The 26369-nt window shown below is 39.3% G+C and overlaps 1 protein-coding gene across 1 annotated transcript in view; it reads right to left on the bottom strand.

The window, feature by feature from the left end:
* Positions 1-26369, bottom strand: part of HMCN1 (hemicentin 1) — a gene marked incomplete at its 5' end in the record, with an annotated part of 289007 nt that overhangs the window by 213848 nt on the left and 48790 nt on the right. The window contains 5 exons of the mRNA XM_081113289.1: positions 272-416; positions 1934-2197; positions 3110-3230; positions 12622-12728; positions 14720-14891. Of these exons, the coding sequence (XP_080969415.1) occupies positions 272-416; positions 1934-2197; positions 3110-3230; positions 12622-12728; positions 14720-14891 (809 nt within the window). The remainder of the gene's footprint in view (positions 1-271; positions 417-1933; positions 2198-3109; positions 3231-12621; positions 12729-14719; positions 14892-26369) is intronic.

Here is a 26369-nt window from a genome sequence, read left to right as displayed (position 1 = left end):
AGCCTAAGTCAACTCTTGAATGTATTCTAGCATTTATATATTAACATATCATATTTAGCATCTCTTTTCAGTCTTCCTCCATCACATACAAGCTCCACAAGGGCACAGAGCTGTGTCTGTCTTGATCACTGCTATATTCCAAGACCATAGAGCAAATACATGGGAATTTCCAATAAAAAAAAACACATTAAAATAAGTATCTTCTACAAATAAGTATTATTTCTATTTAGATGTTTAATGCTATCAATTATTAATAGAAACATGTACCCACTTTAAATACTGGTCTACTCCGAGTTTGAGTCCATTTCTGACAAAGCTCAAGGTAAAGGGCAAAAGACTTTCAACAGAGCAGGGAATTCGGCCAGGCTGCAGGTAGTATCCTGGGGTCTTCTTAGGCATTGTAACTTTGGGAGCATCTAGGGAAAAAAAGAACATGGGCGAGAAGGTTACAATGATATTGAGTACTTCCTGGTAAGCCATACAAAATCTTCATACTTTAATTATTCCTGTAAATCTTCTGTATTCCAATTAATCTAAATCCCCTAAAAATCACTTTAATTATCTTTGTTAAAAGCTTATTAATTCCAATGTCTTCATGAACCCCTTACTAAAGTATTCATTGAATCTAAGATTCCATTGATTTTAAGATGTGGCATTATTTTTGATACTACCAGGATAGAAAAAAAGCTACCAAATTAGTTACACTATATCCCCAATTTTGAAAACATTTTTATTTCAAAAATTAAATATTTGAAAAGAACTCACATCTTATAATTGAATTTATAGGGTGATTATTTTTCTGAAAAGAATGGAAAAATTCATTTTTAAGAATCCAATAGATTTTAAAGTATTCAATGTAGTGGCTGAGACAACCAACTTTGAATATTGTAAATTAGGAAACACTGATGTTGGCTCTATTCTCATCATTTTTACAACTTTAAACAATAGCTATAGAGCTGTTTCTAATACCCCAAATTACAGCCTTATGTATAAATGATAAATGATGTTCCTTCACACAATAGGACAATATTAGAAACAATCCTATATCTTCATCTACAATGCTAAAATTTTTATCAGAATTGTTATCAGAGCTAAGAAGTAGCTCAAATATAGACAAATTAAAAAGTTACCTGATGCCTCCAAATAATCTCTAAGCTATGATATCATCTCTAGGTAATAGGAAACATAAAAGTAACTAGTTTTCTAATTAACTAACAAACCAACCTACCACTTAAAGGCCGAGTCATCACCAATTGTTTACAGTATTCTTGACAATTGCACATAAATGTTTAGTCCATTTAGCCCATTTAGATAGATTCTTCAAAAATTAAACACATATGCCAGGCTTTGTAGAGAGAATAAGAGCACCATAATTTCCCAGTTTGACTTCTTACATTGATTGACATGATCAAAATGTTCAGATCTATAATCAATGAGCCTTAACATGAAACTCTGATGTGCTATTTCATAGTCAAGAAAAGTTAAAGACTACATAACCTATGTGTAAACACTCATCAAATCAGTAACCCAGTAACAATGTGAGGATATTATTTTTAACTTTATAATCTACTAGAGGCCTGGTGCACGAATTTGTGCACACTTGGGTTCCAGTCAACCTGCCCCAATTGGGGCGGATCAGGCTGGGCTGGCAGGGGTAAGGGCCGCAGGCAGTTGGCTGGCTGGCCCCACCCCCAATCTGGGTGTGGGGGCTGATTGGGGGTGGAGCCAGCCATGGGGAGGGGCCGTGGGCAGTTGGCCTGTGGGCCTTGCTCCCTGGTCAAATTCCCGGTTGAACTCCTGGTTGAGGGGAAATTTGCATATTAGCCTTTTATTATATAGGATGATTGTTTACCTATAGGACTACATCACCTCCTTCCTCTTCCCCCCTCTTTAAGCTATCAATACTCCAATATTGAATGAAATGATGTCTCACCTGGGACGATACTAGAGAAGGAAACACTTGATACTCTCTGGAAGAGATAATCGTCCTTATCATAACCTGCTACTTTGAGGAAGAAAGCTTCACTTGGTGGCATAAAGTCAGAAATGTTCCAGATGCCATAAGGTTTCCGCTCTGGGTAATATTTCACAGGAATAGTCTTCAGAGAACCGCCTGAGATACTGAGAAGTTCAAGACGATCTACTCTAGCTGGGACGGAAAGCCCAGAAGTGTTCAGAAGCACATAGGTAGGGATTCCTAGAAGAGAAAGACTTTATTATTTACAGGTAATATTCAAATGAGGTGTGATACGAAGTGTTTGTATTTTAATAATAACAGATAATAAGTACCATAAGTATGAGTACTGCTGACTGTCCTATAAAGTGTGGCCAAGTTCTAGAGTCTTTTCCACATTAAGACAGTTTATTCATGGCCAGAGGTACTTAGGAAATCCCAAGTGATTATTCTGTAGTCTATTAACTATGTTTACATATAGAAAACTTATAATTGTGAATACTGTTATGTTATGTTTGATCACATATTTTTAAAGTTCACTATTTGTATCCTTTCAATAAATGCAATACAAATAAATGAAAAACCAGAAAAATAATTTTTAAAGAGTCACAGTAGTATTGAGCTTTTTTAATAGCTCTAAAACTCTAAATAATCATGCATAAATAAACTAAGAGGAAGAACAAGCTTAAAAATCAGCAATAATTTTACCTTTAAACATATAATGATATATAATATCTTTAACTTTTTAGCCATATATACAGACACAATTTACCTCTGCACCTTGACAACAAATCAATTTATAGATGTTAGTAAGAGAAAGACTCAAGATCTAAGTTTAGTAAGTATAGCAATCAACTGGGATACTCCTGGAAGTACACATGCCTAGGCCCTGCCTCCTGAGGGTCTGACGCAGGAGATCTGGGGCAGGGCACAGGAATCTTCACTTTTTAGCATCTCCCTGAGAGATTTCAGTACCACTGGTCTTGGGATTACACGCTGGAAAACAGTGACTAAGCCAAGAGTGCAATCATGTTTAAAGAGGATCTGTTTCCCAATTTTATTGACTAGTGAGAATCATAAAATCACAGACATTCTGAGAAACATTTTCACTTGGATCTCTATTATGTCAGTTTAAAGCAATATGCACATACAAACCTTGCACTGGTCTGCTGACTGTTTTCTTGAAGTCCAGGGTGGGCTTTCGGGAAAAACCAGCTCGGAAATCAATAGTGCTGAGGCCAGTGATGCGAACAGAGTGCCTTCCACTGCTGGAAGTCTGAAAATGTTTAAATGACAAACCCCATCAGCAGCCGATCCAGGGAGCCGGTCTCACAGAACACCAGTATTAGAAACTGTAGGGTGCTTATTAAGACCGATGTCCAATAGTTGAGGCTTTGAACTCAGTATTCTGAACTGAACTATGATTCTATAATGTAAATGCTTGTTTTATGATCCATGCCCCAGGGGACTGCTCTGAAATACAATTCACTAATGCACTGAATGCCCAATGGTGAAAGATAGAGGGTTTTAGTCACTGGTGAGTGAGCCTCAAGTAAATCTGTAAAAGTTCTATGAAGACATGGATCGTAGTTTCTTTGACTGTATGAACCATGATAGATGCTCAGCAAATAGTGAGGAAATGAATTAATGACTAAATCTTCTCCCCCAAACACCATTCAGGATCATTAAGAAAGATATTTACTTTCTCAGTGGCTCTGAGAAGATACAGACAGGACAGCTGACCTCAGCCAACCAACACCACTGAACTCAGCAATGTCCCAGCCAAGCCCTAGCTGCTTCAGACTCAAATTGAGTGTAACATGGCCCTCAGGATTTAAGAGCTCATGGCCAGTGAAGGGGGCAGATGGATCAACAGAAACCTTTAATGCGATGTAGTGATTGAAATAGATACCATGTACACAGAAATACATAAAAGGAGCAAAGAAGCTTAAAAATTCAGCTAAAACCGCCTAAAAGGGGGTGATGACTGAACTAAATGAAGAAGGATACTAAGTACTGAAGTGAGTCATGTGTGTATAAGTAATAAGTAATTTGGATTACGTCCACCGGATACAATAACAACACTACCATTTACTGGTCATGTTCTCTGTGCCCAGACTCTTTAAATATATGGGCTTATTTAATCCTCATGTCAACATTCTCAGCACTGTAAGATAACTACGTGATAGCAGCATTTAAGCAGAAGCAGAAGCTGGGAGTGAGAGAAAAGCATTCACAGGATAACACCAGGGCACCTAACATGTATCCGAGTTTCAACACGTTTTTAGGTATCAGCAAGCACAGAATGCTGGCCTAGCTACACCGTATTCCCTAAATCACCGTGGCTTCTGATTATTTGGCAATGAGGAGAGGAAAGGTGAAGAGATATGTTCCAGTTACTACCAAATTTATTCCTCACTGAGCAGAACCTGCAGGAACTCAAAGGAAAGGCAAATAAAAGTGAGGAAAAAGAAAAAAAAAACCACATCTTCATTAAAACAGTGTTGTTGTATTCTTAGCGTAAATGCTGCTGCTAATTACTAGGGCTCAATTTCTTAAGGGCTACAAAGGATTGTGTGTGTAAATAAAATGGTCTCAATAGTGCCACTTATTCCATTATTTTAAAAGAGAAGTGTGCTATGAATCATATATAATAGACATGCAAAAAGGAACCTAAGGATCATGATCCTACTTAAATAAGGGATTTCCTTTATGATTACAAAAAAAGTTTCTACAAATTTCAGCTGCTTTCAATAATGTACAGTTTTATTGAAGACACTATTGCCTACTGGTTTCATGTGAGGACAAACAAATGATCCATACTATGATGAGCTGATTTCGATTTATTCACTGACATCATATATCATTGTTAGTTGCCTTGCTATTCAGAAAGTCCCCCACAATAAAGCAGCTGTTGAGGCCCCCAGGGAAAATATGGCACAATTTGTCAAATGGCGGCTATGAAGTGCTGATCGTCTGGCAAGGGTTCTGTGTGCACACCAGCTGACAAAGAGTCCATGAGGGAAACAGCGGTGCTTACTAGCTAAGGGAGAAAATTAGAAATTACCCAAGTGTTTGAAAATATGGCATCCTCTGTTGCTAAATAATGCATTAAAATAAAACTGATTTGATGAATAGGGAACCCCTTAAAATCTCTATAAAATTACTAGAGGCTGGGTGCATGAAATTCATGCACTCGGGGGAGGGGTGTTCCTCAGTCTGCCCTGCACCCTCTCAAAGTCCGGGGGCCCTTTATATCATGTACATTTAACCTGTAGGTTATATTAAAATTAGAATTTGGCTCCACAAAGCATCTCTCTTCCACAGGTATCACTCCTGCACAGAATCCGCCTAACCTCATGGCTTCTGTAGTGTTTTTTTAAGAAGAGGGAAATCCAGGAGCAGTCTGATGGCTCCAAGCATAACAGGAAATTTTCTAGAAACTAGACACTGGATAGGATTTGCATGAGCTGGAAGTCCTGAGAGTTGTATTTCAAACAATATATAATATGGTGAGCTATATTCCTGCTCTGCGTTAGAATATCATGGTCAAGGGTGGAAGGGTCAGGGTCAGAATTACACAAGCTGCTACAATGCAGGCCAAACCAGGGCAAATATGAGGCTGTACTAGATATCTATTGGCAAAGTAAACTGTCAATAGGGAACCTTGATTCACAAAGCAGTAAGAGGTGCAGAGTGGACCAGAGCCCAGGTTTCTGAATTGGAGTGAATGAAGGATCAGGCTGAGGTCCCTTGGAGCAAGTACCATGGAGAGCTCCATGGAAAATTATGGTCATTGCTCCTGTTATCTTCCTGGTCAGCTCTACTGCAGATGGGTCTACTTTTCTGACTGTGAGGATGAAGGGCTATTAAATCCCTCTCTATATTGAAAGTCCCTTAAGGTGATATCTTATGTCATATTCACCACCTACAAAATATCACTCAATGGGCACTTAATACATGTAAGTTTAATAAATATTAAAGTCATCCCAATGCCACTGCTTTTCTTAGGTTCTCCTAGGACCAGGCAATGTCAGATTCATCAAGAATTTTTTGAATTTTTCTAGAAGCATTATGCTAATCATGTTCATACATTATCTCCTAAAATCCTATTATAGCCAACGATTATTTTTTAGCACCATAAAGAAACTGAGTCTCAAAGAAATGATTACTTGCCTAGGTCTTCACAGCATGTTAAATTGCAATTATTTCAAGTCCAATGCTCTTTCTTTAATACCTAAGGCTGTGCACAGCATTTTAGGATAGCATAATCTCTGGGTTGATTTGGCATAGAAGATAATAATACCCCTCCAACTATTCATTTACCATTCTACATTTCTAAATACACTTTCACTGTAGAGGGGTCAGGTAAGTGGAGTTTTGTCAAACTACTCTTTGAAAAAAGAAAGTCCTGCCCAGCTGGTATGGCTCAGTGGTTGAGCATCGACCTATGAACCAGGAGGTCATGGTTCGATTCCTGGTCAGGGCACATGCCCAGGTTGCGGATTCAATCCCCAGTGTGGGACATGCAGGAGGCAGCTGGTCAATGATTCTCTCTCATCATTGATGTTTCTCTCTCTCTTTCTCCCTCTCCCTCTCTGAAATCAATAAAAATATATTTTTTAAAAAAGAAAAAAGAAATTCCTAATTTTTGTCATTTCCCCATTTCTGGGTGTAAACGCTACCATCATGGCTGATTTAAAGCTCCCAACATGATGTCACTGAACACAGATATGGGAAGAGAATGTGCACGATCGACTCTCCATGAGCCATTATGGGCCAGCTTCAGCATGTTATTAGGTCACGATAATAGTTCTGGCCAATGTGATAGAAAGGGTGTGAAGGGTGTCTATCACTCACAGATGTCTGTCTCATCTCAGAAGTAACACATATTTCTTTCTTTTTTTTGAAATTCAATGTACATTCTCCTGTCTGTTCCCCCATTAAAGTAAGTGAAGAAGCTTCCTGTTCTAAATTATGGTGGTGCCTCCATCACCTTGGGTGACTGTGTGAAGTAGAAGGTCATGTCAACACCCCCAGGACCTGGACCATTGGAGAGAATTACCTTTCTTGTATTGAGCCAGTGAGAATTCCTCCTAGTACTAAATGTGAAGTCTGCCCTCTTACAAATTGAATTAAAATGTAACTAACAGAGCTAACTTCCATGCCTCCTAAAGAATTTCAATGTTTCATAAAATAATCAACAAGTCCAAACGTTTTGAAAAACTGTGTGTATCTGCATTAATAGAAAGTATAGATAAAATTTATACATATTAAAAAAGAATAATTCAATTAATTTTATTATTCATGTGTCCAAAACCCATTTCAGTACTTTCTCAACATCTAATTTAATCATGACAATATTAAGTAGGCATCCCCTCCCCCTTTTCCTTAGACTTAGGGAGGTTAGGTCATTTCTCCAAGGTCAAAAAGATATTAAGTAGTAGATCTTGAATTACAATAGATGCCCAGCTCTTTTCAAAGTATTTGTTCTTAAATGACAGGCCATTCTTTACAAATTAAAGAATATTATGGTTTCAATCAGATATTTAATGAGAACTTACTGGACACTGTGCCAGACACAAAGATATGATAATGCCAGCTAGGTTTAAATACTATCATTTTATTAGGCATTGTATGTTCAGAGAAATGTGATATAAGGAGATAAATGTACCCAGAGCATAGAATAAACTATTTCAATATATGTACATGCATACTCATTTATATACACACACGTGTACAGATATCCTTTTATTAAAAAAGGAAACATTCCAGCCGAAACCGGTTTGGCTCAGTGGATAGAGCGTCGGCCTGCGGACTGAAAGGTCCCAGGTTCGATACCGGTCAAGGGCATGTACCTGGGTTGCGGGCACATCCCCAGTAGGAGATGTGCAGGAGGCAGCTGATCGATGTTTCTCTCTCATCGATGTTTCTAACTCTCTATCTCTCTTCCTTCCTCTCTGTAAAAAATCAATAAAATATATATTTTTTAAAAATAATAAAAATGAAAAAATTAAAAAAAATTAAAAAGGAAACATTCCATTTGGTTGACACTCTGATATTGGCAGACCAAAACAACTGGGGAATTTTCCAGGAAAAAAATCTACGAAACATTCCATTGACCCAAAACATTGAATTAATGCTTCACCTAATCCCTTTAAATACCACACCTGGGGTAGTCTTCAGGTTTATTCAAAAGAGTCACCAGGTGAGAATAATTGGAAATCAGCGTAATATTCTTCTTGTGTGGGCCTTTGTAGACTAGAGGCTTATTTAATTATGATTCCTGAACAAGCTTATGCCACTTGAGTATGGCATAAAATATCCTTATCCTTAGAAAATGCACTGGTAGGTTCTGGCAAGCAACAGAGCTATCTAAAACCAAAATATTTCTACTAGTCTCCAAATCTCAATATCATCATGTGGTTGGGTACACTCCCTTCTCTCCTTGGTCGATTATCTCAGGACAGTTTATCCAAATATACTTAATGGAAAGATACCCCAGGGGGTGTGTTAAGTTACATGATCACACTGATAATCCTAGACTAATAGAAACAGTTTGTACCACCTAAATCCAATGGGTGCTGACAACTACTTAATATCTTTGCTGGGAGTTCCCCTTAAAGACCAGAACACAAAATCTGGCCCAAGCGTTCCGTGGTTATGTTCAAATACTCTATATATAGATATAACTCCCTGAATGGAAAATTTATATTGCTTCTCAGAAATAAGATCCAGGATTTGTAGCTTCCCCACAAATGAGAATTCAGGGACAGAAAACAGCCTTCTCTTTTATATGTAATAAAACTTCAGTTACCTCTTTTTAACATGTTTTTACCTGCCTCAGAGGCAATTGAAAATATCTGAGTCTTTTAAATGGACCATACAGATAAGCTGATTCATTGTTTCTCTTTAGTAAAAGTGTCCCAAAAAACTACAGGAAAGTAATTACCAGGGTTCCAGAGGGAAACCACAGAAGGAAAAAGAACACCACTCTCATAGCATTTTAAATCATGGAAAAGTTAAAGTGTTTTGTGCCAGTACATCAACCATACGCTAACTAAATCAACCCTTTGGCCTGCTTCCTTAGATATCGTCAGAATGAATACATTACTTTTTATTCATGAGTACTTATATAGTTCTTTCCCAGGCATTGTGACATGCACTAGTATACCTAATAGTGACAAATTCTGGCCTGCAGTAAAACAGGAAGAGAAAATCTATACAGAAATAAATATGAAATAAGGGTGTAAATAATCCAAAAGGGAAGTGCAGAAAGATTGCAGGAGAAGGCAGAGGGAAAGAGAGCATTTTAGACAGAAAAAGTCAGACGAGACTTGCTGACAGTGTTGCCATTTAAGCTTTAGGGGATTCGTTGGAAGGAAAGGAATTCCAGGAGAAGAAACAGTAATGTGGTAGGAGAGAGGATGAAAGTATATTTTATGCCCGGCCGGCGTGGCTCAGTGGTTGAGCATTGACCTACAAACCAGGATCACAGTTCCACTACCAGTCAGGGCACACGCCCAGGTTGTGGGCTCAGTCCCCAGTGTGGGGTGTGCAGGAGGCAGCTGATCAATGATTCCCTCTCATCTCTCTCTCTCTCTCCCTTTCTCTCTCTCTCTCGCTCTCTCTCTCTCTCTCTCTCTCTCTCTCTCTCCATTCCTCTCTGAAATCAATTAAAAAACATTTATATATATATAGTTTGTTTGTTTGTTTTTAAGTACATTTTATTTGCTAGAGTATAAAGGAAAGTGATTGAAAAGAACTAGAAAGACTGATTGAGGCTCCATTGGCTGGTCCTTGACTACCACGCTAAGATCAAGTAATAGATTGTTCTCCATATTTGGGATAAAAACTGATATGTGAAGCACTCAAAAGCCATTATTAATTCTACCGATAGAGCAGACATCTTCCAGATAGCAGAGTGCACAGGGGATGGCACCAGGGATATACAGTACTATCTAATCTCAGGCATGTTTCCTCTTGAGAAAGCACACATGTAAAACATCATCATTCATTCACCATCCAAAAGGGAGATCCAAAGACAGCACCAAAATTTATGTCAGTCGGTTCAGCTCAGTTCCCTTCGCATTATTAAACCGATACATTATTTTGGTATTTCACATTGGAGCAAATATGTTCATTATCTTGAAGTTGCCCTGTAACACTTATCCTTTGTTTAGTTACGACTAATTGTACTCTAGAAATGGTGTAACATCAGAACCAGAGGTGAGGACTAGACATAATTTAAGATAATATAATAATAAATACCGTCTTATTGTTTTCTTAATTATAGGAAACTGCGCTTAGAGACTTGTCTAAACAGAGTTCCCATCGCCTCATCACCTTATCCTCTCCCTCCTCACTCACAGACTAATCCTCAGTGCTTTTCTGTTCTAATTATCAATTAAAATGTGCTTAGTTCCCATTAAGTATCAGGAACATTGCCAAGAGCAAGCACTCACCGAATGTTTATTGAATGGATGACAATGAGTAGGTGTGGCAGTCACAAGATAAAACAGACATGCCTTATCCCTCTTCTGGGCAAGAACTGTACTAGAGGAAATACCACTGGTAGCAATCCAAATCACCTTGAAAATGAGTTCAAATACTCACAATAAGTTGCTAATCGTCAATACCTTAATGTTCTATTCAGAAAGCAACACTGAATTGCCTTAATAGACTAGCTAGCTCAAGACACTGCTGGCTTAGATTGTGCTTACAATGATTTAAAAAAATGAGACTCAGAATTTCTTATACTCCTTCCTACTGCAATCACAGAAAGACACACTCAACACGAGTGATATTTTGTGCAAGTTGGTCAAAATAACTATCACATCAAATTTGCCAAAATATAGCAGCAACACACTTCATTGTTTCTAATCTAATGCGCTTAATAATTACTGAACAACTACTATATGCAAGGAACTGGGTAAATACAATGGGGTCATTTTCGGTCTATTCAGTAAGAAACTCCCAGAGTTTATTATTTCATATTGCCTTCTTACCTACACCCTTATCCCATCTTATCCACCTTCCCCCCCCCCCAAAAAAAATCAATATTACGTTTCTACTTTTCCTACAAAAGCTCAGAGTTCTGAGAATAAAGAACGGATATTCTAGGATTTGAATGGAATTACAATGGAAATTTCAAGTATTCTTAAAAAAGAAAAGGAGCCAAAGCCGGTTTGGCTCAGCGGATAGAGCGTCGGCCTGCGGACTGAAAGGTCCCAGGTTCGATTCCGGTCAGGGGCATGTACCTGGGTTGCGGGCACTTCCCCAGTGGGGGATGTGCAGGAGGCAGCTGATCGATGTTTCTCTCTCATAGATGTTTCTAACTCTCTATCTCTCTCCCTTCCTCTCTGTAAAAAATCAATAAAATATATTTTTTAAAAAAAAAGAAAAGAAAAGAAAAGGAAAACAAAAACTGAAGTGCAAAAGGGGCACTTCCAATGTGCAGAGTGTAACACCCCCCACACTTTCACAGCAGCTTTCTAGTTTCTAGTTTCAAGCATGAGCCCAGGAATCCCACGGCTTATGTAGGGAAGCCAAGACAGCAAAGGAGAAAAGGCTGCAAGGGGCATCTTCATTCGAGTTGTCCCAGAAGGACTCTGGAACAGGTCGTTTATTTGGGAGGTGCGAAGGATGCTGACAGGAAGAGGGGAAGTGATCCTGGGGAGGAATGCAGACCACTAAGGGTGTGTTGTTCATCCTGCTCCCACGTGGACAACTGGAGCTTATCCCTGTGGGGCTCACAGCTTTCCTGAGGGGTTTAATTCTCCAGCAGAACAGCCTTCTCTTGTTCTGGAAAAAAAACCTCGCAGACGCAGAAATGCAGACATTGGAGCTGGAAGTAGGCCAGAGAACACGAAAAAGGCTGAGAAATATGTTACTCAGAACATCTACCACAGAGGGTCACACACACCATTTGCAGACCTGGATCCCAGGTTTATGGTATCCCGGTATCCTGAATGTCGGCTGTGTGTTCTTTCCTCCAGATTGCCAAAATACAATGTTTTCTTAGAGTGAATATACACTACTTAAAGGTAATTCTAGGAAACAAGCACCATGTTGTGGTAAACAATGGATGGAGACCCGTCAAATAACAATAGCTAACAGTACTTGAATGCTTGCTTTGTAACAGGAACTATGCTAAGCAGTCTATTTCCGTCATCTTAATTTCATTCTCGCACAATTTAATAAGATAAAGGACTAATCTTGACACCCCCACATCACACAGGAGGAATGCCAGGCACAGGGAAGCTATGGCCCCAAAGCAATACAGCTTTTTAGAGGCACTGAGATTCCAACCCAGGCTTCCACACCAGAGCCTATGCCCCTTAACCATTGTTCTCTCCAGTCTCCTCTCTAGTTGCTTTAGAGGCAGGAGGTAGATAACACAATCAATCTACAGATTTGGTGACAGGAAAACTAACTGAGAATTTTAAGTGTATTTGGGATGGCACTGATGTCTTCGTGGTCATCAAAACTTAACACTAACAAATTCATTTGACCAAGAGACCAACAAATGCACTATGTAGATTGCTCCTTAGTAAAAGCACTGTCCATGATTGCAAGAGAAGATATAAGTAAACTATTGTGCACACTTTAGAGAACATGCCGACATCAAAATAAAGAAATAAATAGACTTTGTCAAATAACAGTACCTTCACTGTCCACAATCCAGCCTCTGGCTCTTTCACATTCACCACCTTGGCAGAGTTATGGATATTCAATAGCTCATTCAGGCCAAATCCCTTTTTGATCAGCTTCCCTGAAAGGCAGACATAAAGTTAACAAGCATAGTCTTTCTTTCAGCTAGGTATATTAGCTGTATACATTTCCACTATAAATTACCTAATGGACATTTGTTTCTATAGCTCAAAACACTATTTTAGTTATATACAAAAAGAACTTAAGTTTAGGGTTGCTGGGCACTGGAACGGAAGTAACGGATTCTCAGTTGCTATGCTGATTTGATCTTAAAATGAGAATAACAATTGGCAGACTATAGCCATGCTTCCAGCGTCATCTTAGATAACGATTATTATGGCTACTGAAAATTGTGTGCAGTCGGGCGGGACACTTATATTTAATAGATGACAAAACAGCAAACCAGCATAAATGTCTTTTTGGAGATCACTCAAGGCCTATCTTTGCACAAAGTGTAAAACCCTAACTGGTTCCACAAAGCACAGGAGGAGGCTTTTATTGTCTGAGGAACAATGAAAGGAGGGAGTGTAATGAGGTAGGGTAATACCACCTCCTATTGATTTGAGACTTATCGGAAGCAATTTATAGTTGGATTTTGAGAGCGAGAAAAAAAGCAAATTTGGAGTTAAATTATAGTTTAGTTATCATTTCACTCTCGGCTCTCCTATGGACTACTCCTGCAGTTACATGAACAAATCAAATACTAGTATATGGATCCTATGTTTGTATCGGAAGCTTTATAATAATTAATCACTTTTTAAGTATCAGTGCCAATGTCAATGACTTTAAAAGTAGTAGAAACATAATGCATTGAGTAGAGGTACTTTGAAGTACCCAGGTAGTAATCATTCCTGGGTGGCATGGATGTATGACAGTGGAATGCTACATCACCAGACAAATCAATGTATAAGACCAAAACCTGTAGAAAAAGGTTTTGCTTGCTTTATAAATTTCAATTTGATTGCTAGTGTGAATGTGGCCTTTGAGGACAATTTCTTATGCTGCTTTCTTTAAGGTATTAGTTACTTTCTAAGACTCAAATTAAATAAAGTAGGAAAGCTGGTTACTCCCTTCACATTTATAAATAGTCACAAATAGATGAGAGAGAGAGAGAGAGAAAGAGAGGGAGAGAGAGAGAGAGAGAGAGAGAGAGAGAGAGAGAGAGAGAGAGATTATGTGTCATAGTCCAGTAGGTGTGGCTTAGCAGTTGAGCCTTTACCCAGGAACCAAGAGGTCACAGGTTCAATTCCCAGTGAGGACATATGCCTGAGTGACTGGGTCAATTTCCAGTAGGGAGCATGCAGGAGGCAGCTGATCAATGATGTTTCTCTCTCATCGATGTTTCTATCTCTCTATCCCTCTCCCTTCCTCTATCTCTAAAAGTCATTTTTTAAAAAAAGAATGTATCATATACTAAAGCCAAATGGAAATAAAAATGTTTTGCAAATATCAATAAGTAAAAAATATTTCTAAGTGAAAATATTAGGAAAAATAAGGTTTCTGTCTTTACTAGATTACTTGAAAAATGGGAGACTTATAGTAATATTTGACCAGAAATGGAATCAAGCCAAATCTTGGGGTTTTAACATATAGAAGCAAAGTAAATTAATACTTTAATAAAAATATAAATTTATTTTTTAACAACTGTCATCTGAAAATTTAAACTTTATCAAGAAAATAATCAGTAAAAAATTAGACAGTTGTTTTAAGAGTTTTTTCATGTGATTCATTTAAAAATAACAAAATACTGAAATATTTCTTCATAGATTACAAAAACATAATTTTAGGTTCAACTTATATATTTTTTGGGGGTAGTTTAGTACAATTAAGTTACTAACTCTGATCTATTTACATTATTAGAAGTTTTAGCTTTTAAAATCACATGTTAATTCAATACTATGACTAAAAAAATGGGTTTATTTTTACACATCTTCCCTAGTCATTTTTTAATTTATTTACAAGTTAGCATTAAATTAACACACATAAGTGTGCAAAAAGTCTTTCAACTTTCACAGCTTTTGTATTTTATTATATGATGCTGGTATTTCTCACCTAAAGGATTGCGAATTTCAATCACTGGAGAAGGGCCACTCAGGGACACAGTCACCTCTTTGAGGCTGGGATCAAAAGGGATTTTCCATGTGTTCACAGCCTGTTCCAGATGATCTGTAGATAAGAGGTGGACTTTGGAGGCCTGCACTGCTTCCTCCACCCATTTTAGCACCTATCAGAGAAAAAGAGATGTGTGAGTGACATCAGAAACATTAAAATTTCATGCCACTGTGACTTCCAGGTGCAGAAGTTGGCTTTGGTTAAACACATGACTCAGGTACTTCCTTCACGGTGTGAAGTCTATTTCCATGACAGCGAAGACAAACCTTTTCCTACATCCAGTTATTGTAGTAGATTCAGAGTAAAATACTAGTTTAGCTCACGGTCAAATTTCAAGTTTTCTGTCTTGGAATAATATATTCAAAACAAGAGGACAGTGTCTAAAACCAGTTAAGTGAAACATGCAGAGATAGTACAGTCTGTTTTATATTTCTCAAAAGATCTCTTTTCTCTCCATTCTTTCTTTCTAGATTTCTTTCAAAATCCAATTTATTAAAAAAAGCAAATTATCAAATCCAATTTCAATCTATTAGATATATAAATTATTGTATATTGTAATTATACATTATATATTGTGACATATATTGTAGTATATTATTCAAACACAATGGCAATGCCAGCAAACTATGCATTTTTATAATAAACACCAAAGATAATAGAAAAAGTAACCATTGTATTCTTAAAAAACAGAAAAATACTTCAGGTTAGAGCCAATTTAAGCAGTGTATTCTTGAAAAGTAGTCTTTTGGAAAATGTTAAGAAATTGGGTTCTAAAAGGGAATTTAATGCCTCACTGTGAACAAGAAAACTTTCAGTTCACAGATGTGTCTGCAGCAAATACAATTTCCTATTCAACAAAAACTGCATGCCTGAACAGGTGCTGGTTAGCCAAACTTACTACAATTAATTCTAAATTATGTGAATCTTTAATCTACCTTAGATCATTCTCTGGTTCATATATCCTTCAAGACAATATATTGTAAACAATTTTCCTTAGAATTATGCATAAAACACTGAACAGAGCTGAATATTAAGCTACAGTCAAGCTATCCTATCTAATAAAAGAGAAACATGGTAATTAGCCATACCTCCGCTACCCTTCCCATTGGCTAATCAGGGCAATATGCAAATTAACTGCCAGCCAAGATAGCGGCCGGCAGCCAGGCAACTTGAAGCGAACATGAGGCTTGCTTGCTTCAGTGACGGAGGAAACCAACGTTCCCCGCCTGCCGCTGCCGGCCTCTGAGCTTGCAGTTTGAAACATTGTTACAAATATAGAATCTAAACAAACTCCAGAAACTTGCTTTCAGCCAGCCGGGATCTCAGAGCTGGAGTTGAAACAGTGTTTCGATTATAGAACCCAGACAAACCAGATACCTGCTTTCAGCAGCAGAGGCCTCAGAGCTGGAGCCAAGCCTCAGAGCTAAAGCTGGCCCAGAATAAAAAAAAAGAAAAAAAGGAACGGTTGGGAGCTTCAGTCACCCGCCAGCCTGAAAACAGCCCTCAGCCCCTCACCCAGACTGGCCAGGCACCCCAGTGGGACCCCCACCCTGAAGGGGGTGTGACCAGCTGCAAACAGCCATCAAACCCTCACACAGGCTGGCCAGGCAACCAAGCAGGACCCCCATCCTGATCCAGGACACCCTTCAGGGCAAACCAGCCAGCCCCCACCCGTGCACCAGGCCTCTATCCTATATAGTAAAAGGGTAATATGCCTCCTAGCACCAGGATCAACGAAGCCGCGAGGCCTCCCAGCACCGGGATCAGCATGACAGGGGGCAGCGCCCAAACCCCCTGATCGCCCTGCGGCTCTGTGCGTGACAGGGGGTGGGGCCACAACCTCCCTATCCGCCCTGCTCTGTTTGTGACAGGGGAAGGCGCCCCAACCCCCTGATCAGCCCTGCTCTGTGCCTGATGGGGGGAGCTCCCCAACACCCTGATCGCCCTGTGGTTCTGTGTGTGACAGGCTGCGGCGCCCAAACCCCCTGATCGGCCCTGCTCTGTGTGTGACAGGGTAGAACCATAACCTCCCCATCGGCCCTGCCCTGAGTGTGACAGGGTGAGGCACCCCAACCCCCTGATCCGCCCTGCTCTGTATGTGACGGGGGCAGTGCCCCAACTCCCCTATCAGCCCTACTCTGTGAGTGACAGGGGGAGAGCTCCTCAACCCCCTGATTGGCCCTGCTCTGTGCTTGACAGGGGGGAGCTCCCCAACCCCCTGATGGGCCCTGCTCTGTGCGTGACAGAGGCGAGCTCCCCAAACCCCTGATCAACCCTGCTCTGTGCGTGACAGGGTAAGGAGCCCCAACCCCCCTGATGGGCCCTGCTCTGTGAGTGACAGGGGGTAGCGTCCCAACCTCCTGATTGGCCCTGCTCTGTGCGTGACAGGGGGTGGCGCCACAACCTCCCCATCGACCCTGCCTTGAGTGTGACAGGAGGCGGTGCCCCAACCCCCCAATCGGCCCTACCCTGAGCGTGACTGAGGGTGGCATCGCAACCTCCCGATCCGCCCTGCTCTGTGCATGACAGGGGGTGGTGCCCCAACTCCCCAATCGGCCCTGCTCTGAGCCCGACGAGGGGCTGCACCTAGGGATTGGGCCTACCCTCTGCCACCCGGGAGTAGGCCTAAGCCAACAGGTCGTTATCTCCCAAGGGGTCCCAGACTGCGAGAGGGCACGGGCCGGGCTGAGGGACCCCACTCCCCCCCGAGTGCACAAATTTTTGTGCACCGGGCCTCTAGTCTATATATATATAAAAGGCTAATATGCAAACTGTCCCCTTGGGAGTTCAATCGGGAGACCAGGAGCTCAATTGCTAGCTATGACGTGTGCTGACCACCAGGGGGTGGCGCAGAACATGGCGCTGAGGGAGTGAGGGAAGGAAGTGGCAGGGAGGCAGGGAGGCGGGGACCTGATTGGCCCTGATCGCCAGCCAGGCCTAGGGACCTTACCTGTGCACGAATTTTGTGCACCAGGCCTCTAGTTCAAAATAAACAAAAACATTTTTTTTTAAATTTCAATAGCGGTAGTCACAAATCAATCAATCAAACAACAAATACTGCAATCGCTTCACTCTCTATAAAAAGTATGCCTGTTTTCTGTCCTCAAGGATGAGGAAAGTGACTAAGATATATTCTCATATAACTAACAATGGGAGGCAATTCTGTTCATTCACAAAACAAATGTTTATTGCTCAAGCACTCTTTTGGTACTAAGTATTGATGAGGATAATTTTAATCAGTATTTACTAACAACTGAGAACTAGTAGTATTTACTAAATTTTTTGCACATATTCCACATTATTTTTAACAAATCTTCCTGCCTTTCCTCCAGGACCAAGAACCATTATCTCCTTCATCTGTTTATACTCAAAACCAAGTGGCATGCTTTACCCCTGGAAAAGGTGGGATATATACTAGTACTAAAGTCCATGAAGGTGGTCACGATGATGATAACAATGATGTCTTCGTAAATAAAAGAATGGTATGGGAATTCATGAAACAGGGATCCCTTGTTGAAATAACATATGTTCATTGTCCAGCACAGTACTTGCCAAGCAGAAGATAGTCAAATATTTTCTTCCCTTTACAACTATATTCCCTCCTTGTCCCTTAATTGAATATCTCAATTCAATTGACAGGCAAAATGAAAAAAATTATCCATGGAAGTCAGATAAGATTTCTGTAAATGACAAAGAGAGGCAAAGTCATTTTAGGTAGAAGTGAAGTGGGGGCCTGAAAAAATACACAGAAACAGGAGTACTTCAAATGTGTTGGGAACATGAATGTTAAGTGTTCAGAAAAGGGGGGGAAGAAGAAGATGAGGTTGAAAGCTTATGTTAGGGACAGACTATGTATGGTTACAAAGCAGGCCATGACATTTGGATTTTATTCCAAAGACCCAGTGAAAAATCATGGAAGGGCTTAAGCAGAGGACTAATACTAGTACAATGAAAGTGGTATTTTACAACGAAAATTTGTAGAGGTATCACAGATGAATTGAACAGAAAACCCCCCCCCCCCACAAATCTATGCATTACAGTTAATTATCCCATAAATCAAAAGATGTATTTCCTTAAGTTTTAATGCTATATAGCACCTGGAATTGTACACATGAAATAAAACATATCAACATAATTGTCTAAACAAGCTGAGGCCATAATTTTGAAAAATGTAATTCTGAGTGATATATCATGTTTAAACTAAAATGTATGGCTCATTCTGCTCATCAAATATATACCTATGGCTACAGAAATCAGACAGATTGTAACTAATAATGGACCACAAATAGGACATGTATATTAATAACCAGACTGTTGACATTTTTATATCTTAAACATACAACATGGTTGCCTAACTCAAGGAAATGGGAAGGACTGACTTGTCTGAGAAAGCATTTGGCAAATTTGACTGACAGTAATTTTGAGGATAATGTCTGATGTGGAGACTAAAGAGAACAAAGGACAAGAGAAACCAAAGAAATGGACAGAGTATTTGTTTTAAGGGCAAGACACACAATGTGGCCATAAATAATTCTCAACTGAAAAGGAGGAAAATAATTAGAAAACAAGAATTGTATAGTATCTCAACAATGCCATGCAACAGTGTTAAGCAGAAATGGAAGAAAAACCAATGTTTATACCCCTTTTTTAACAGTATAAGACATCTCAAATATATCTTTCCTTCAAACCCAAGGGAGAGAAGGTATGATACACCATCACCGGAAGTCTATCCTACTGTCACCAGCTGTGCATGGAAATCACTAAGTCTAGGCATTCTTATGAAAATGGAAGCCTTTCTAATGCAGTTGCATTTTCATAAGGCAAGTGTGTTCTCGTGGTAGGGAATATACACAGGCTCCGATTTGCTCTTAATACTGTTTCCAATTCATCACCATTTACGAGGGTTTCACAAAGGGATTACCATGTATCATAACATTACTAGTTGGGAACTACACAGAACAGACTTCTGTCAGGAGTCTCAAATCACTTTTTTATCCACTTAAGAAAAAATCAAATTGAAAACAGTTGTAACCCATTTTATTAGACAATCCAGATCTTGCCAACATCTGAAGAAAACTAGATCACTGTAAACTACAGGATCACGGTTAAGTGAGTTTCCCGGCCTCTCGTGTTGCCATATATAAAGAGAAAAAAAAATCTTAAATTGTCTAACCACGAGAAATGTTCTCATGAGACTGGAAATGGTCTTCTATTATAATGACAAATGGAATAAAACCAGAATAATGTAAGAGGCTTTGCACTGGTGCGTTTTCACTGACATAAAAGCTCTTTAAATCACTAAGGCACCATTAATTGTACATTAAGAGTTCTAATATAAAAATGGTTCTCTGTTGATTTGTAGCAGTTTATATCTCCAAGGGCTTTTGAGACAATCTAATCCGCCTTCTTTATTCTATAGATGAGGAAACTGATAGTCGAAAGAGTTCTTGTTCCTTTTAAAAGTCTAACTAGACTGATTGTGGATCAATGTTTTTTTTTTTATTTTATATAAGCTCCTGTGTTCCTGAGACACGCTCTTAGTTGAAATCTATATAGTATCCTAAATCATAATACTTAAAAAATACATTCATATGTCGCTTCCCCTCTGGAAGGAGATGCAAATATTGTTTCAAACCACAAAAGCAGCATGCATTGTTATGTATTATGAAAGAGAATAGTATTAAATAGATATGTAAGTGAAGTCAATATTTGTATTCACCTTCCAGAACAGAATTTGAAAGAATCTTTGCTTAGAATAATATTTTTTTTCTTTTTTTATTGAGATGTAATCGACATATAACATTATATTAGTTTTAGGTATACAAGATAATGATTCAATATTTGTATGTATTGCAAAATGATAACCACAAAACAATGATTTGACTCACTGTATATAATAAATCTGGTTATTGATTTTTAGACAGTGGAAAAAAGGGGGAGAGATAGAGAGAAAGAAACATCGATGTGAGAGAGACACATTGATTGGTTGCCTCCAGCACATGCCCGGATTGCGGTGGGGAATTGAGCCTGCAACTGAGGTACATGCCCTTGATGCGAATCAATCTGGGACCCTTCAGTCCCGGGGCTGACACTATCCACCAGCTATGGATGATGAGAACTTTTAAGATGTACTCTCTTTGCAACTTTCCAACATACCATACAGCATTATTAACTATAACTACCATACTGCATATTACATCCCAGGACTTGTTTTATAACTGGAAATTTGGAGTTTTGACTCCCTTAATCCATTTCACCCATCCTAAGCCTCTGGCAACCACTAATCTATTCTCTATATCTATGAGTTCAGGTTTTGTTTTAGATTCACATATAAGTGAGATCATACAGTACGTGTCCCTTCTCTGACTTATTTCACTTAGCATTGCTTCCTCACATTCCACCCATGTTGTCACAGATGCTAGGATTTCTTCCCTTATTATGACTGAATAATATTCATCTGTGTGTGTGTGTGTGTGTGTGTGTGTGTGTGTGTGTGTGTGTACCACATTTTCTTTGCTCATGCATCTGTCGATGGACACTTAGGTTGCTTTCATATCTTGACTATTGTAAATAATTCTGCAGATACATGAGGGTGCACATATATTTTCAAATTAGTGTTTTGGTTTTCCTCAGATAAATATCCAGAAGTAGAATTCTGGGTCATGTGGTAGTTCTGAGGTAGTTTCTCTAAGGAACCTCCATACTGTTCCCACAGTGACTGCACCAATTTACAATCCCACAAGAAGGTTCCTTTTTCTCCACATCCTTTCCAACACTTGCTAGCTCTTGTCTTTTTTTTTTTTTTTAATATATTTTATTGATTTTTTACAGAGAGGAAGGGAGAGAGATAGAGAGTTAGAAACATCGATGAAAGAGAAACATCGACCAGCTGCCTCCTGCACATCCCCCACTGGGGATATGCCCGCAACCCAGGTACATGCCCCTGACCGGAATCGAACCCGGGACCCCTCAGTCCGCAGGCCGACGCTCTATCCACTGAGCCAAACCGGTCTCGGCCTCTTGTCTTTTTTATAATACCCATTCTAACAAGTAAGAAGGGGTACTTTATTGTGGTTTTGATTTGCATTTCCCTGGTGATTAGTGATGTTGAGCACCTCCTTTCCATATAACTTTTGGCCAACAATATGTCTTTAGAAAAATGTCTGTTCAGAGCCTCTGCCCATTTTTTAATTGTTTGGGTTTTGGCTATTGAGTTGTATGAATTCCTTACATATTTTAGATAGTAACGTCTTGTCAGATATATGATTTGAAGCTATTTCTTTTCCATTTGGGAGGTTGGCTTTTCATTTTGTTGATGGTTTCCTTTGCTGTGCAGAAACTTTTCAATTTGATGTAGTCCCACTTGTTTATTTTTGCTTTATAGTCTCTGCTTTTGTCAATCAAAAAAAAAAAAAAAAGAAATCATCACCAAGACTGATGTCAAGAAGCTTACCAACTATGTGTTGTTGTTTTTCTAGGCGTTTTATGGCTTCAGGTCTTATGTTCAAGTCTTTAATTCATTTTAAGTTAGTTTTTGTGTATGATGTGAAATAGTGGCCTAATTTCATTCTTTTGCATGTAGGAGGCCAATTTTCTCCCAGGACCATTTATTGAAGAGGCTGTCCTTTCCCCATTTCTTGGCTCCTTTGTAATAAATTAATTGACCATATATGTATACATTTACTTCTGGGCTCTCCATTCTATTCCATTGATCTATGTATCTGTTTTTATGCCAATACCATACTTTTTAAAATTACTGTAACTTTGTAATATAGTTTGAAAACAGGAAGCATGATACCTCCAACTTTGTTCTTCTTTCCCAAGATTGTTGTGGGTATTTATGGTCTTCTGTACATCTGCACAGATTTTATGGCTGTTTGTTCTATTTCTGTGAAAAATACCACTGGAATTGTGATAGGGATTGCACTTATTGTACGTTGCTTTGGGTACTATGGAAATTTAATAATATTAATCTCCCAATCATGAGCAGAGGCTATCTGCACTTACTAGTATTTGTAATTTCTTTCATCTGTGTGTTATTGTTTTTAGTGTACAGGTCTTTCACCTCCTTGGTTAAATTTATTCCTCGGTATTTCATTCATTTTGATGCAATCTGGAAGACATTTTACATGAAATGAATCATATCCAAATGAATTCCCCCAGAACATCTTTTGTCCTTTCGGTGGGAAGACAGAAATATGGTTAAGGTGTTGGATACAATTTGTAATTATGCATATGTTTGTATTTTTGTTGTTACTGTTGTTTAATGAGAAATGGCAAAACAATTATTTGATTAGCTGTATATTTTATCACTAGTTGGACAGTCAAGAATTAATTTATATAAAAATATTAAAGCTTTCCTTGTCTCTGATGTGAGAAAGACCTGCCACATCTCTAAGACAACCACTTATGGTCAATCCTAAGAGAGAGCAGAGACAGACTTCACTCAGCTCTGATATGCCTAAGAGATGGTCCATTCCTGAATAACCAGGAAAGCCTTTCCCCCCAGGTTCACGTTCATTTCTACTCTGCAGTATAGCATAGAGCCCATAATTCAGAATCTGCTTGGAAATCACCAAGTATTTACTGAGCACCTACTGAATATAAAGGATAGTACAGGAGATTACAAAGAATAGCAAATAAGTAAAAACACATCTCCTGCCTTATAAGGCACGACAATCTAGTTGGAAAAATGGACATTAAAACAAATTAAAAGACATTAAAAACAAATTAACTAGTTTTTACCTTCAAGCAATAAATAACCAAGATCAGAATACAAATGCTCAATTTATAGTTCTGAACTGTCATGTACTTTGCTACTGAAAAAGTTTTTTTTTAAAAAAAATGTATTTTATTGATTTTTTACAGAGAGGAAGGGAGAGAGATAGTTAGAAACATCGATGAGAGAGAAACATCGATCAGCTGCCTCCTGCACATCTCCTACTGGGGATGTGCCTGCAACCAAGGTACATGCCCTTGACCGGAATCGAACCTGGGACCCTTCAGTCCGCAGGCCGACGCTCTATCCACTGAGCCAAACCGGTTTTGGCCCTACTGAAAAAGTTTTAATGGTTCCCAGTTACATCCAGGATAAAGCCCAAGCCAAGAGTATACTAAAGGGTGGCAATGTGAATTATCCACCCTGGATACAGGTAATAAGTGGATACAGTGTTTGTGGAGAATTTAAAAACAATAGTAAAACTGATTAACAGCTGATCTGCTTTTTAATATCTCATGTGCTCGTAATCTTTAGCAATGTCATTCAAGGAGTCCTTGACAAAAGGATCTTTTTAAAAAAATATATATTTTATTGATTTTTTACAGAGAGGAAGAGAGAGGGGATAGAGAGTTAGAAACATCGATGAGAGAGAAACATCGATCAGCTGCCTCCTGCACACCCCCTACTGGGGATGTGCCTGCAACCAAGGTACATGCCCTTGACCGGAATTGAACCTGGGACCCTTCAGTCCACAGGCAGACGCTCTATCCATTTAGCCAAACTGGTTAGGGTGACAAAAGGATCTTTTGTTGGGTTTAAAATCTAAACAATTGCTTTTATCACTGTTGAATTTCAATAATACATATAAGCTTCAAATTAGAATTTTTTATTACTTTCCCTTTAAGAAACACTGTCTTCTACATAGACATTAAATCTGAGAACCCCCAGTTACATATCAGGTGCATGGTCATGCAAATGGTGCTGCTCACTCTCATTTCAAGAGTAAATATGCAGTAGTACTGTGATCCTACATATCCCTGTGTTTAGACAGCAGATCCAAGCTAAACTGCGATACCTCAGAGGTTACATGATGTGACAGGTGTTAAAAGGATCACTCTAGCCCAGCCACAGTGGCTCCGTGGTTGAGCACCGACCTATGAACCAAGAGGTCACGGTTCGATTCCCAGTCAGGACACATGCCTGGGTTGTGGGCTTGATCCCCATTGTGGGGCATGCAGGAGGCAGCCAATCGATGATTCTTTCTCATCATTGATGTTTCTGTCTCTCTCTCCCTCTTTGAAATAATATATGCGTGCGTGTGTGTGTGTGTGTGTGTGTGTGTGTGTATCACTCTAGCCTTAGTGTTGAAATCAGACTGTAGAGACTACAAGGTCAGAAGCAAGGAGATCAGATATGAAGCCGCTGCAGGTGGGAAATGATGGTAACCATACCAGGGTTGTGGCAGTGGGCAGCAAGAAGTGGCCAACTCCAGATGTCTATTGACAGGGATCACTGAAGACTGGATGTGGGGGTCTGAAAATGATGCCTCAGTCACCATTAACGGAAATTGAAAAGAGAGCAGAAAGAGTTGATTTAAAGGGACGGTGGAGTGAGGATGAGAATGTAGGTTCTCAGCTTGGGCATGCTCAATTTGAGGTATCTGGTAGACATCCTGGGGTACATAGGAAGGAAGCTGTCATATACATGGACCTGGGGTTCAGCTGAGAGGTGCAGCTTGAAGATACAACAGAATTTAAAGTCATAAAGCTCTCCCTACAGCATCTTCCCACCAAAACTTACACAAAGGGGGAAATAAATCATCCTGTGAAAATAAACATATATATCAATCACAGTGGTCCTAAGCAGATAACCTTCAGATAATGATTTGCCCCCTCATATGTGTCCCTATAGGGAGAATGTACTAGTTATGTTGATAAGAGTGATGGAAAGTAGATTTCTCATCACAGATGACCGAGTTTGTATTCTGATTTTAGACAACACTGCTGTGACTGCAGTTAATAAGAGCCTATTCCTAAGAAAGGGTCCATTCTTAGAGTGCCGACAAAACCAGTTTCACAGTCTGCACATCTTAGCAAATCCGCCAAAGGCTGTCACACTTTGAGGTCTCCTAAGAAGCCCTTCCACTGATAATATCCATTTGTATTATTCTTTGTGTACTTTATGCCTACTTAATTTGGAAAATTCCTGAGTGAGCTATTCCAACAGTAAGTGCTCATAAACAAGCGTGCTTGTGAGTCATTGTATAGACCATGAAATAAGAAATCTTTGTTATAAGGTATGCATGTATTTTTCTGGTGGAACTACAAATTTTAAAATATACTTTTATCGATTTCAGAGAGGAAGAGAGAGGAGAGAGAAGGAAGCATCAATGATGAGAAAGAATCGTTGATCGGCTGCCTCCTGCACACTCCCTACTAGGGATCAAGCCTGCAACCCAAGCATGTGCCCTGACCAGGAACCAAACCATAGCCTCCTCGTTCATAGGTCAATGCTCAACCACTGAGCCACGCTGGCTGGGTGGCACTACAATTTCACCCAGTTCCTACAGAGAAAATGGGTTGGGGGAGGGGTTAGAAAATGGAAGGGCATCAGGAAACTTGGTTGGGTTCAGTGGGAACACTAGAGAGGATAGATGACACAGTGACCCTCAACTTCAACTCCATGAACATCTAAAACTAGTATAAAACTACCACACCTTCAATGTGATGAAAGTTCCCCAGTGTGCGATAGCTGCGAAAATAAAGGCTATCCTCAGACATTTCTGAAAGGTGAGATCATTCCTGCTAGCTATTTTAAAGTGTCAAAGTGTATTTCGTTAATTTATCTTCATAAACTTCTGATGTGTCACAA

The sequence above is a fragment of the Myotis nattereri genome (assembly GCF_964212035.1).
Source record: "Myotis nattereri genome assembly, chromosome: 18".
Lineage (NCBI taxonomy): Eukaryota > Metazoa > Chordata > Mammalia > Chiroptera > Vespertilionidae > Myotis > Myotis nattereri.
The sequence above is the reverse complement of the archived record's forward strand: the minus strand, read 5'-3'. Positions and strand labels throughout refer to the sequence as shown.